Genomic DNA, 13,183 nt, shown 5'->3' with positions numbered 1-13,183 from the left:
ACATAGCACAAATTAGGGTTAGGGCAAAATTCGAAAAGGGAAGATGATGAAGAACACAGAGGAGGAGGATGCGATCATCTCGACGAAGAAGCAGCAGCTCATGCATGCTCCTAACGCGGAAAACAGCGTCGTATTGGACCAACCGAGAGGAGTAGCACTTTCGGAAGCAACAATAGCATATAAATTGAGGAAAAGGAAGAAGAGTAGGAAGAAGAAGAAGTTGGAATCTGGCGTTCAGAATGTAGCTTGTAAATCTCAAAGGGTAATTGAAAGTTGAATACTTGAAACTTGTAATATACCCAATTTGCATATTCTGATTTCATTGAAATGTTATAGAAAAAATTGATTTTTAGTTTTTATTTTTTATATCGTTTGAATTTCTGGGCAGTGGAAAAATATGAATTGATTGTTGTATCATTGAACATTTTGGATTTTGCTTTGTGTTTATTAAAAGCAGCAATTTTTTCTTATGTAGGATTTTTTAGTTCAAGAAGAGGTTGTGGAGCCTATGGAAGCCGGCACTGTTCTGGTGAGTGACAATCAGCCCGTTTGGAGTGGAGTCGCACTTTCAGAAGCAATGGAAGAATATAGTGAGGGGGAAAAGTCTCAGAAAAATATGAGGAAAAGGAAGAGGAGGAAGAAGTTGGAATCTAGTGTTCAGAAGGTAGCTTGTAAATCTCAAAGGGTAATTGAAAGTTGAAAACTTGAAATATACCCAATTTGAATATTCTGATTTCATTGAAATGTTATAGAAAAAATTGAATTGAAAAAAAATGATTTTTATATGGTAAAAATTTATGGGCAGTGGAAAAATATGAGTTGATTGTTGTATCATTGGACATTTTCGCTCGAAAAATAGCTTATAGACATTTGGGTTTTGCTTTGTGTTTATTAAAAGCATCAATTTTTCCTATGTAGGCTTTTTTAGTTCAAGAAGAGGGTGTGGATGAGACTATCAAAGGCACAGAGAAAATGGAGCCTACAGAAGCCGGCACTGTTCAGGTGAGTGACAATCAGCCCGTTTGGATGCAAATAAAAAAGCACTTCTTGGAACTTATTTAGTACTTTTTGAAGTAGATATGCTGCAATAAGCTGTTATAAGTTGGTATCCAAACAGACCCATGTTGTTCTGCCAAAGTTGCTTGTGAATTGAATATTTGCTCTAAAATGTTAAGTTAAAATGCTATGTAATAGTGTATAATGTATAGTTGTTCTAAGTTCAGCAGTGTTAGTTATACAACTTCTATGAGCTGGCAGAGTCAGTTACAAGGTGATAGGCCTATATGTATATATATCAGTTGTAATCAATTCATCAGTTATCAATAACAGAATATGAAATTCAGTTACATCTCTCTCTGTCTTTCTCTTCTTCTCATATGGTATCAAGAGCTTGAAACTAAGAAGCTATGGTCACCGCCAGTTCTCAACCGATTCCGCCGCATTCGCATATCAGAGTTGCTCTGCTCAACTCTGCGTCTGTCACATCAGAGTATCTTCTAAACAAGTTCGTCTGCTTTTACTCATTCAAATTGCCGAAAAGTTTTCAGAAATGAAACTTTTACTCTGTAAGTAGCAAATCGAATCAGTGATTACTGGTCACAGTCTTACTCTTCTTCTCGTTCATCCTATGATTCCACCTTGATTTGCGACTGAAGCAGATCCTACTGCTGGAATTCTTAGTTTAGTGTATCTTTTGTGGGAGAAGCAGGACGCTCTTCTTCTTTCTTGGCTGTAATCTACAATCTCAGCACCAATTCTAACCAAGATGGTTTGTTGCAAGCGCTCCTTTGAACTTTGGGATAGTTTGCACACCTATGTTCATGCCCAAATTCAAGCGAAACCCTTACAACGTCGCACATAACTGCACAATTCTTCTCTTGGTTCTCGAACAGTTGCTGAATATTTGATGTGAATCAAGTCAATTACTGATCCACCACGGTCAATTGGTGATCCTGTTTCTGCAAAGGAGCAAGCAGAAATCATCTTAGAAGGATTTCCTACTAAATACGAGTCTCTGGTGAATCTCATTCATATGAGTGACAAATTTCAGGCTTTGTCTTTGGATGAAATTGAATCTCTTCTTCGGGATCAAGAGGCTCGAATTGAGTGCTATAGGAAATTTCTGACTGAGATTTGAGTCAATCTTACCTAAACACTTGAAAATCAGGGTTCTTCCTCTGCCAACACATATGCTCCTGCTCCAGTACACTCTGCAGAGGCTAGTCATGATGGTTATTCCAATTTTAATGGCAAGAGATGTGGTGGAAAAGGTTGAGGCAGAGGTTATGGTGTGCAGTGTCAAGTGTGTCTTCCAACAGGACATACAGCCTCTGTCTGTTATCACAGGTTTGATAAAACCTTTTACCTTTGTACAAAATCCTTATCCCAACAATGGAGTATTTAAAAAAAAAAAAAACAATGGAGGTTCTTCTCATACTTCATAGTGGAATGCATGTCAATTTTTTTGGAATAATGGACAATCTCAGTGGGATTCTGGTCCTATGCAGTGGAATTTTGGTCAGCCTCAGCGGAATGAATCTTCTTCTTCACAACAGTGGCTTCCTGGTCAATCTCAGTGGCGGGGTACACAAGCTGCTCGACCTGCCTTTCCACCTTTGAATCCTCCACCCTTGCCAAACACAATGCCACCAGTTCAGTCACTCCAATCTCTATATCACATGTAATCAGTTGACCAGTTCTCAATAACAGAACCTGAAATTCAGTTACATCTCTCTCTTCTCATACTATGCCACTGTCCAAATTGCATATTCTGATTTCATTTAAATGTTATAAAAAAATTGAATTGAAATGATAGTTTATTTGATTATTTATGTGGTACAAATTTGTGGGCAGTGAAAAATATGAGTTGGTTGTTGTAACATTTAACATTTTCCCCCAAAAAATAGTTTACAGGCATTTTGGGTTGTGCTTTGGGTTTATTATATTTATAAGCAGCTAGTTTTACTATGTAGGCTGTTTTATTTCAAGAAGAGGCTGTGAAGACTATCAAAGGCACATAGAAAATGGAGCATACGGAAGCAGGCACTGTTCAGGTGAGTGACAATGTTGTTCTGCGAAAGTTGCTTGTGTGTTGAATATTTGTTCTAAACTGTGATGTTAAAAATGCTATTCTATTGTCCAAATTGCACATTCATATTTCATTGAAATATTATGGAAAAATTGAATTGAAATAATAGTTTATCTACATGGCACTAATGTGTGAACAGTGAAAAATATGACTTTACAGCTACACATTTGTGATGCAAAAATATGATCGATTGTTGTATCATTGAATTTCCATTGAAAATTAGTTTATTAGACATTTTCGGTCGTGCTCTGTGTTTATTATGTAGGCTGTTTTATTTCAAGAAGAGGCTGTTGAGACTATCAAAGGCACACAAAAAATGGAGCCTTCGGAAGCAGGCACTGTTCAGATGAGTGACAATGTGGTTCTGCGAAAGTTGCTTGTGAGTTGAATATTCGTTCTAAATTGTGATGTTAAAAATACTATGCTACTGTCTTCACGGCTCAGTTGGGTGTATATGTTTCAATGCTATCAGCGGGGTCCGAGGTATTATGATCCTCCGGCAGACTGTGGTTGGGAAACATGCTATAATTGCGGTGAAGAAGGCCATGCTACTGTTAAGTGTGCAGCCGCTAAGGAGCTGAAGAAACCTTGCTATCTATGTGGCAGTTTGATGCATCAAGCTAAGCGTTGCAAAAAGGTAAGCCTGGTTTTTATTTTTCATATTATTTTGCTTTTTGAAGATGTCATGTCATGGATACAATATGCAATGTGTAGTGTAGTAGATATGAACTGTTTGTGTTTTTACTTTTTTGTTGATTGTTCGAGCCTATGGTGCAATGTGGTTGGCTAAATGACCCATGAGGGTTACTTACTTACTCAACCCCACCCCAATGAACCAATAAGATTATTTATAAATTAATTAATAAATAAAATATGAAAGTTTCATTTCACTTATCTTAAATGTGATTGGTCTACCTAGGATCATGGTTATTTAACCCAAAGTTTTTCATGGGTCATTTAGACAACCTCGTAAACTTTAATGTGCTTGTGTTAGTGGCTTTTTGAAACTGCTACTGTGGCTGTTTCTGGGCAATTGGACTGGATTGAATGAGTTTGATTTAAAATAATATTTTTGGTAGAATTCTGCATTCGATAAATCAGAATATACTATTCCTACTGGTACAAATGCACTACAGTATAATAGACTTTTCCATCATGGTTTGTCAACACTTTGAAGTGTTTTGTCATTGTTTATCTAGATTTCCTTCATGTTTATGTAGGAACGAGATTGCATTATCTGCAGGAAAGTTGGCCACCCTGTTAAAAACTGTCGAAGGACGCACATGGGTGATTCAATATGCTTGAGGTGTCGAATTTCTGGGCATGATATGTTTTCATGCGGAAATTTTTATTCAATGTACGATCTCAAGGTTGTTCTCGCCCATGTCTTTCTGCCATCCTTTTCATTATTTTCTTTTATCATATGGGGAACTTTGCAAAAGGTTTTATGGTTAAATTAACTTCAAATATAGTGGGTTAATTCGATAAATATAGTGGGTTAATTCGATATGGATTATTATGGAATGTTCAGCAAATGATTGTTAATGATTGTTTACCTTTCCCTTCTGTTTAACTAGGAAATCCAATGCTATGTCTGCAAGAGCTTTGGTCATTTATGTTGTGCCAATACTACAGGTTCTACACCAATAGAAATTTCTTGTTACAAATGTGGTCAAACTGGTCATACTGGTTTGGTAAGTTTTTTATTTAAAGAGTTATCTTATATGGTACGATACGAATCACACGAGTAGGAAATGACACTGTCTTATTTTTTTTCAAAAGTAAATGTATAATTGAAAAGTAAAAATGTCAAATTGTATTCAGAATACTTTGATAGAGAGCATCATATTTCGGTTTTCATTTTATTTGTTAAAATTATTTTAGATTTTTTTATCTTTGCTGTTAATGCTCCCCACCTCCCAACCACCGCAAGACAACACACAATTAGGGCTCACCTTCGGTGTGCTTTTTCAATAATTTCATGTTTTTTCCTACTAGAAGTAAGTAAGTAACTAGTAACATATACATCTAAACTGTTTTTAAAAAACTTTGACATGACACAAAATACATTTTTGAAATTAAATTATGAGTATATAATTATGAGGCTCGATGCAGTCATGTTCAGGGGAAGAACTTTTTTACCGAGAATGCTGGAGTAATGGTCAGGTGCAATATGTGAAAGTATGTCTTCAAGTTATTAAAATTATTATAGCTGTTTGATCTTTTCTGTTGTTGGTTTTTATGCCTTCTTGTCACATAACAATCGTTTGTTTACTAGGTTTTATTTCAGAATTTCTGAATAAGTAGTTTCTGATCTGTTGGGTTCACCTCCACAGGTAAAAGAGGAGGTAAGAAAGAGGGGACATACATTATCAAACACAGAAAGTCCAACATTCCAGAAAGAGAATGGCTACATGGGAGATAGGTCTGCACCTCATGATATGGGCATGCCTTATATGGAGAAAAAGCCTTTGACAGAAGAAAGAGCCATTACAACTCAACAGCCATCAAAGCATAGAGGTGGTTGTAGGGTAGAGCATCTTGATGAAATGTCTCCTTCAGAATCCAAAAGGAACAATTGGATGTCTCCAATAACACCTTCAACGAATTAGCAGTGGAAGGCACACTCCAGGTTCTATATCTGCTAATATATGGAAGGTTTATGGTATAACATCCCCTAATTCAGGAGGATCAGGCAAGACTTTCCATCATAGGTTCTCAGCATCTAGGTTTGGTGACTCTGGTAGTAATGGATGTCTTCAGTTACACATTCAACGAAAGTTACTAAGATTCATTCTTTTAGCAGTGTAAGGCACAATCCAAGTTCTAAATCTTCTAACACATAGACGGTTTATGATATAACTCCCCTTATTCAGGAGGATCAGGCAATGCTTTTCATCACAGGTTCTCAACATCTAGGGATTGGAGAGTCAGAGAAGTTACAACAGGTGGTAGCTTTCCAGAATTCTGGTTTATAATCACTATCATGCCATTTGTAACCAACCAAGTCACCCTCATATTCAAGTTTGTGAATTTATATTCATTCTTCCTTTTCAGTTATTGATCGGTTGCATTGGCGTCAAGTAATCCATATAGTTGTCCTCTGGGATAAGTCTTTTGTTGTTGTCTTTTCAGTTATCCTTTCTACAATTTTGTGAAAATTCTCAGTACTATCGTTCTTTGAATTTGAGGTATGCAACTAAACCCCTGAATATTTAGGCCATGTACCTTTTGCCAATCAATTTTAGGATTATGTGTCAGTAGTGTTTGGATTTATGTTTCCTCAGCACATTTATAACAAATGGTGGAATTCTTTAATTGGACTAGCCTGGTGAAACTGAAGGGCTAGTCATTTAAAACCGAGGCAGTGCGAACAACATCAACCACTTCATAGTATGGATTGATTTGTAGATTCGGATTAATTTTTAACAAGTAAGACAGAATAATCTGATGAGATTAGTGGATTAGTTCATCAAACTGTGGATTAAAATGAGCTTCGGTTAGCTGATCATGTCGCTTCTTTGGCCTTTTTTTTTTCTTAACTATGTATGGGTATATGAAATTCTTCCACAAGTTAATTTCATCGACGCAGACATTCAGGCTGTTGCCAATGCTAAATGTATTTGTTTATATAGTTTATCTCATACAATCTCATTCATTCGGAAAAGAACTAAATGGTAAGAGTCTTGTCATGAAGAGTCTTGTTACTGGTGACGGTCCGAATATTGGTTGGTTTAATTCAAAAAAACGTGCAATGGACCAAGAAGTAGTGATGTTTAGGAATAATCCATAGAACCGGTAGTAAGACTCCTGGGTCATGTGGATCCCATCACACAAACTAAGATGTGGTTTTAACTTTTAATAACTAAAGAAACACCACGAAATTATTGAGTTCAGGTACCAACTTAACGCAAAGCTTGAGCCCGTTCAACGAAATGATATTAATTTTGAGCAAAAAAATAAAGATGATATCACTAAGTTTTCTTAAGATAGGTGCCCATTAGGGTGGACAACTTACAAATTGGTCCACCGGTGGTCCATTATTTAAAACTGTCAGATCTTGGAATCAAAGAATATTCTATAGATGAATGGTTAGGATTGAAAGGGTAATAAAAGGGTAAAAGTGTAATATACTTTCTCCTATTATTAAAAAAAATTCTAACATTTCCAGTATTATCTTCTTCTCCTTTCTATTTTCTCCTCAACAACAAAGCACCATCACCATCACGCCTTCTTCCCTTCCTCACATGGTAGCCGCCGCCACGTGCCACACCACCACCCATGGACGAGTACCGCCGCACCACCACCACCCCCTATGGACGACGTAAAATAGAGAAGACAGAATCCTAACCACCGCCACCGTCAACCTTCAATCTCTGGCGAATCACTCATCATTTGGAGAAACCAACACCTGCACTCCCCTCATCGTCCGCGGCAAAACCCCTTAACCAATTTGCCGTTCCGCCGTGAGCCATCGCTGGAGGCGATTTTCGACGAGCCCGGACACCATGGTCCCTCTTTACTCTCTCCCGTTTTCTTTCTTTCATGCAGCACCCAACACCATTCTTTTCCCACATCACATTGGAGCACCACATGAGCCACCATCTTCATGTTTTTTTCCTTCCTTGAGCAACACCATGGACAGCCACAAGCTTTCTTTCAACGAGTCCAGCAGCCCCAAACACGCGAGCCACCATCACCACACAAGCTTCTTCTCTTCATGGCCGTGAAGCCATCACCATCATCATCGTGCTTTTCCTTCACCACCACCGACAAGGACGGTGGGCTCATCAACTTGTAGAGAGGGTTTTTTTTCACAATTTTTTTTTTATATTTTTATTTTGTAAATTACTACTATGACCCTTGGTCCACCGGTGGACCATTTTGAAACTTCCCCACCCTGTGGGCACCTAAGATATTGAGCTAAAATCAAGAAAAATAGGTTCCTTTTGTGACTCATACTAGAATTTAGGCACAAAAACATATCCACCTAAAATAAAATCCATTTGGTGTATTCGATGATGTGTAGCTTAACTTTTACACATAGCTTCTCAACCAGATGTTACCTCTTGCAAAAAAATTGTTATAGGCTAATGAGATGACAAATAAAAATGACATAACAAATATACTACCAAAGAAACAACAGAAGCTGAAGTTAAGCACACTCTTAGCTAGCCTACATGGGCACTAATTGAAGAGGCATAGCAAAGTTCGAGGGTTGCTAAGATTTGGGTATCAGAAAACTTCAACTATAATGAAATAACAATTTGGTAAATAATAAGATATACAGAAAAATACAATATGACCATTGATATTTCTCTGATAAACTTCGATGATATAAAACTCAAAGGTACAACTAATATGCATTTTCCCTCGCCACGCCATCATGGAAAATTTGCTTCTCTCTTCATTCACCAGAAGCAGCAAACTCAAGGAGCTCTCCTATAAATACCGATTTTTTGGTAATGAAAAAATGATCTACCTAATTGCCAATATCTGCAGGCATTTGCCGTTTACGTGACCTCGTCCTTTTCCTACTTCTCCTTACTGTGTCGTCTCCTTTCATTTCCTGCATAAGAATAACAATTAACAAACATCTAGCTAATCTCTAGGAAACAGAAATTAACTTACAGGTGATAAAACTCATTTCAAATAGATAACATAAATACATAATAATTAAATCATTCTGAACGTGCAGGACTCAGCAATTCAAAGTTTGCTCAATGTCCATGCCAGAACAAAACCAGAACAAATATAAAAATGGGAGCTAGCATCAATATCTAAATTGTTTCGCAGAGTTCCAAAACAACTACCTTATTAGTAATGCTTTTCACATATAATATCTTATTGTAAATCTGAAGTACACCATAAATGTTTTAGCAGAGTTCCCAAAACATGCTCGAAAATGCTACATACATATTGCATACCACTTCTACACACCATCCCACATTCAATATTTAAACATCAAATGTTTGCATCAATCATGCTTTTTACACTAAATCAATGGTATTGGTAACAGGAAGAGGGTGAAGGTACATAATAAAAACAAATTCTTGAAAACTCAATCAAAACAAAATTTAAAAATTGAAGGAAAAACAAAATTCAGTGTTCAGGCTTTCAGGTTAGACAGCATTAAAACCATTAGAGATATAAAAACCAATCATAAGTTTTCACCAAATAACTTAAAATTTCTAGGTGATCATCTCCTTAAAAGATATCATAGGCCACATCACTAATCAACCGTGGTCATGATCTTTGCAGTTCCAGTTCTTCTAAATAAAGAGGAATTTGAACACAAGGTAGAGCAGTAATATGTTTGTCTTCAAACTTAAGAAACATTTAAATCCTGCCACACCATACCTTCATAGAACCAATATTTTGGTTTTCATGACTTTTCTTCTTTTTGCACGAAAGCGGGTTTGGACCCTGCAAAGTTTACAGAAATATAAAAATGAGAAATAATGCTAATAATGGGAACCATAAGCTGTTAAAAGCAGCAATGCTTTGTTCAAGTTGATAAAAAGTAAAAACATGTGGTATTTAATTAAAACATGTTATTTATTTAGTTAGCTATGAGGTGATCAAAACCCGAACTAACAAAACAGATACAGCAAAGAGTAAATATTAACTTTTGCCCTTTTCCTCTTAAACTGAGGTTTATCCTTGATGTCTGTCTTATTCCTTGAAGTGATACTCCTTACTGCCTGCACATTTATGGCTTGATCTCCAGAATCCTTGTTTTCCATTACTCCAGTTATGGAATCATTAGCTTCCTCGCCAGCCAATCTATTCATTGCCCTATCCCTAAATATCTGGTACTCTTTCTTACTCATATGCAATCGTCCTTCTTCAGAAGTTTTGACATATTCCCGCTGAAATGCAGATGGAGATTCCAGGAAAAGAGCATTTCTGAGACCATATATGAGAGGCACACCAGGTACCTGCGCCAAGCAGACAAAGAAGAATAAAAGAATGTACAAGGGAACGATTCTAAAAGCCCTGTATCATTATAACAGCACCCCAACACATCCTAGACACAAATAAACAAAAGTTTCTCTGATTTTTTCTTTTAATGTGTAAAAGCATCAAAGAACATAGAACATACACAATAGCAACAAGGTAAATCACTTGTTGCACAAATAGGAACATAGGCTGAAGACCGAAAAAATGATGAGTGTCCATTTAAAATTCATAAAGAAACAAGCCAGAGTTCAAAAAAACATAGAACATACACGATAGCAACAAGGTGTTAAAAAATCTCCTCTTCAATCACTCTAATAAGCAACACCTACTAGAAATGCTCTACACTCCTCTCAAGAAAAAATCATCCATAATAGAAGCTACCACTGTTCATTGCAATGCTGGCAAATAACTCGATCAGCAACACCGGCAAGTTAAAAGATGCTTCACACATTTAAGCAGGAATGGGATCGGAAATGGGAGGAATTCACGTCTTTGGGTAGATATCTAAAAAGACTACATAAATCTAATCCCCTTGAATAAGAAAAAGTTGAACAGATGAATTCAACTCGGTATACATTACTAATCTGAAGATAAGTACATGAAAACTCATATTTATGGAATCGTGTAATGTTCTGGAGCTGACAGGACACTTAAACTAACTAACGAATTTGACCAACCTTTAGGTTACCTTTAATTAGATTTACACCTCCAGTTATAAGATCACATTTTTGGCTTTGCGGACTTACACTAACTAACTCATCACATGCATATAACAATGCCCTGTGAGTACCTGAAAGTATCCAGTACTCTTCAACAATAGTTATCTTTTTAAATCATAAGGATCGTCAATTAAGTAAATAAGCCATGAAGTGGCAGTTATAAACCAAGATAGTGTTTACTTGTTACCCCACAGCCATAGCAACTTTTTTCAGAAAATGGTTTAACTTCGGGTCTAATCAAAGCAGTTACAGCATCAAAAAGTTGGTGTGGAAAGGGTGCAAAGTCTACAAGACTGTCATTTTACTACCAGTTAAATACCAAGCTCATCAACTGCGCTCGGATACATTCATCAGCAATGCATCCTCTAAAGACAGCAACATTAAATTGGTGTTCAAACCCACCACCTCACACAATTCAAGCTTTTGGGATAAATGACTCTGGTTCCAACATCATTCGGTCTCGAGGAGCTTTAGGGGTGTAGTGTAACAATTACATGTTCAGAGTATCAAAATTTAAACAATCAAAAAAGCATAGAAGTTCCCTGCCCAGAACATATTCTGAAGATATATGTACAGTCTACTCTAAGTCTAACCTATAGGAGAGATTCTATTGAGATTGAGATATCATTCAATCATGTAGTTCATCAATAATGTGAATAAAATTTGGCCATTTTTACAAGAAAATGGTAATCAACAATAAAGAAATTATAGTAATGAAAATAACATATATAATTTTGGTAATTAACAACGAACAAATTATACTAACCTCTTGCAACTTCTTCCGCAGGTCACCGTCCTGACTAGCAATAAAGAAGTGCTCAGAATTTTTTTCTCCAACAACCTCCGTGATGCAGATATCTGCCCTCACACATTTATCATGCTCACACCTGAACATTGGAGTTCATAAATCAAAGTCAATAACTCTCTCCATAGCAATACTTTTGCCCAAATATCTTAGAACCCAAACAAACAACAATGACCCCAATAGACTATCAAATACCGCCGACTAGGCATAAAAATACAGCTTCGTTTCTTCAAATAAGGAAGCCTTTTAACAAAACACTTCTCTCAGTCAATTTTTTTTTAATGTAATAGTAGTCCTATGAGAGCTGTTTGGGAAAAAAGTTGTTTGACATATAAAAATGAGTAAATTACACTCCACTACCTTGAGGTTTCCATGTGTGACACTAAACTCCAAATTTACTCAAATATTACCCTCCTGACTCCACCATTTGAGTAAGTTTGGAGTTTAGTGTGATATAAGAAAACCTCACGGTAGTGGAGTGTAATTTACTCTATAAAAATACATGCTAGTCAAAGAGTATCAAACTACTATGGATTCACAATTTGGCAAAAGTAATCCAACAAATCTGCATATATATCGAAAGAGATGAGATAATAATACCTCGCGACCATAAGCTTATTAGCTGCATTAAGAGCCTCCGAATACGACGCACCGAGACGTTTCAATTCAGCTAGAACACATCTGCATCATCCCCATCCAAAATCCAAATTAACATAGAAAATCACAGAACCCAAAAATAAAAAATAAAGAATTCAAAATTAAACAAATTACACATTATACCAATAATATTGTGCAAAGAAACAGATTGAAAATATATATTAGGGCACAAAAAACGGACCTGGTTGTGTAGAGTATGACATTAGCACTGAGAATATTGCTGAGGGCTTTGTCAGCAGGTATGATACGATTCGCGAGAAGGTGATGAACGAACGTGCCATCACAGAGAACTTTGAATGGCTTCCGGAAACCGTGGCAAGCGGTGTAGAATGTGAGAGTCTTCCGATGCCGCTTCTGCTTGTTTACCTTCATCTGCGAGAATTGAAAGTGGTTATTGATTCATAGTTCACACAAAGGAAGGGAAGAAGCTCGGAATCGAAAGAGGAATGAACAGTGTGCAAGCTTGCCTTGGTTGTGGGCGTTTGAGAGTCTCGGCGGTGTTGATGACAAGGTTGATATTAGGGTTTCAAAATCTACACTAATTTGATTTGATAATTTCGAAATTAAATTATGCGGACAAAGTTCAGCACCGTTGATAAATAGTTAGACTTCTTTAGTCCAACGACTATAATCTGACATGAAAATAAAATGTGTATCTTTCTCATGAATTATATGATTGAACGTCCAATTTCATAGTTAAGAGATGAGGTGAACAATCACCGCGTCATATTTTAATGATTAAAAATTACGGTCATATTTTTTTTATAATTACAATATACTGGAAAATATTAATTATTAGTGGGGCATTTGTTATTTAGTTATGTTATATTATTTTTCTATAATTGTTTTTCTAATAATTAATGTTTTCACGTTTCCGTTATTTTTCTATATCTAACTCTAGGAGGGGAATCTCCATGATGCAATTACTGGAAAACAACAAACTGACCCCAA

At 36.4% G+C, this 13,183-nt stretch overlaps 2 protein-coding genes across 9 annotated transcripts; one reads left to right on the top strand and one right to left on the bottom strand.

The window, feature by feature from the left end:
* Positions 1-6,273, top strand: LOC130733430 (cellular nucleic acid-binding protein homolog). 7 transcript variants are annotated; one of them, XM_057585598.1, is made up of 11 exons: positions 1-262; positions 476-664; positions 919-2,346; positions 2,508-2,680; positions 2,973-3,053; positions 3,354-3,467; positions 3,561-3,725; positions 4,309-4,458; positions 4,666-4,782; positions 5,204-5,269; positions 5,425-6,273. In XM_057585598.1, exons 5-11 carry the CDS (start codon positions 3,024-3,026, stop codon positions 5,698-5,700), a joined length of 918 nt encoding a protein of 305 aa, XP_057441581.1. In that variant the 5' UTR covers positions 1-262; positions 476-664; positions 919-2,346; positions 2,508-2,680; positions 2,973-3,023; the 3' UTR covers positions 5,701-6,273. The 7 variants fall into 7 exon arrangements, with proteins under 7 accessions (XP_057441581.1, XP_057441584.1, XP_057441578.1 ...); XM_057585601.1 differs by lacking the exon at positions 2,508-2,680 and having other exon boundaries at positions 919-1,002; positions 3,373-3,467; XM_057585595.1 differs by lacking the exon at positions 2,508-2,680 and having other exon boundaries at positions 919-1,002.
* Positions 6,274-8,187: 1,914 nt separating this feature from the next.
* LOC130733431 (uncharacterized) lies at positions 8,188-12,796 on the bottom strand. 2 transcript variants are annotated; one of them, XM_057585603.1, is made up of 7 exons: positions 12,700-12,796; positions 12,414-12,604; positions 12,176-12,256; positions 11,537-11,657; positions 9,718-10,029; positions 9,449-9,514; positions 8,188-8,657 (listed from the first exon to the last, which is right to left on the bottom strand). In XM_057585603.1, the coding sequence occupies exons 2-7, from the start codon at positions 12,602-12,604 to the stop codon at positions 8,571-8,573; spliced, it is 858 nt and encodes a 285-aa protein (XP_057441586.1). In that variant the 5' UTR covers positions 12,700-12,796; the 3' UTR covers positions 8,188-8,570. The 2 variants fall into 2 exon arrangements, with proteins under 2 accessions (XP_057441586.1, XP_057441585.1); XM_057585602.1 differs by having other exon boundaries at positions 12,414-12,738.
* Between the last annotated feature and the right edge of the window lie 387 nt (positions 12,797-13,183).

The sequence above is a fragment of the Lotus japonicus genome, chromosome 1 (assembly GCF_012489685.1).
Source record: "Lotus japonicus ecotype B-129 chromosome 1, LjGifu_v1.2".
Classification (NCBI taxonomy): domain Eukaryota; kingdom Viridiplantae; phylum Streptophyta; class Magnoliopsida; order Fabales; family Fabaceae; genus Lotus; species Lotus japonicus.
The sequence above is the reverse complement of the archived record's forward strand: the minus strand, read 5'-3'. Positions and strand labels throughout refer to the sequence as shown.

Bases quoted from the DNA above. Each gene is read 5' to 3' on its own strand.
- LOC130733430 (XM_057585595.1), top strand. From the start codon at position 3,024: ATGGAGCATACGGAAGCAGGCACTGTTCAG. The intron at 3,468-3,560 runs GTGAGTTGAATA...CAATGCTATCAG, and splicing joins TGGTTCTGCGAAAGTTGCTT to CGGGGTCCGAGGTATTATGA. The intron at 5,270-5,424 runs GTATGTCTTCAA...TCACCTCCACAG, and splicing joins GTCAGGTGCAATATGTGAAA to GTAAAAGAGGAGGTAAGAAA.
- LOC130733431 (XM_057585603.1), bottom strand. From the start codon at position 12,604: ATGAAGGTAAACAAGCAGAAGCGGCATCGGAAGACTCTCACATTCTAC. The intron at 11,658-12,175 runs GTATTATTATCT...TCCAATGTTCAG, and splicing joins AATAAGCTTATGGTCGCGAG to GTGTGAGCATGATAAATGTG. The intron at 10,030-11,536 runs GTTAGTATAATT...TGCTTGGCGCAG, and splicing joins TGCGGAAGAAGTTGCAAGAG to GTACCTGGTGTGCCTCTCAT.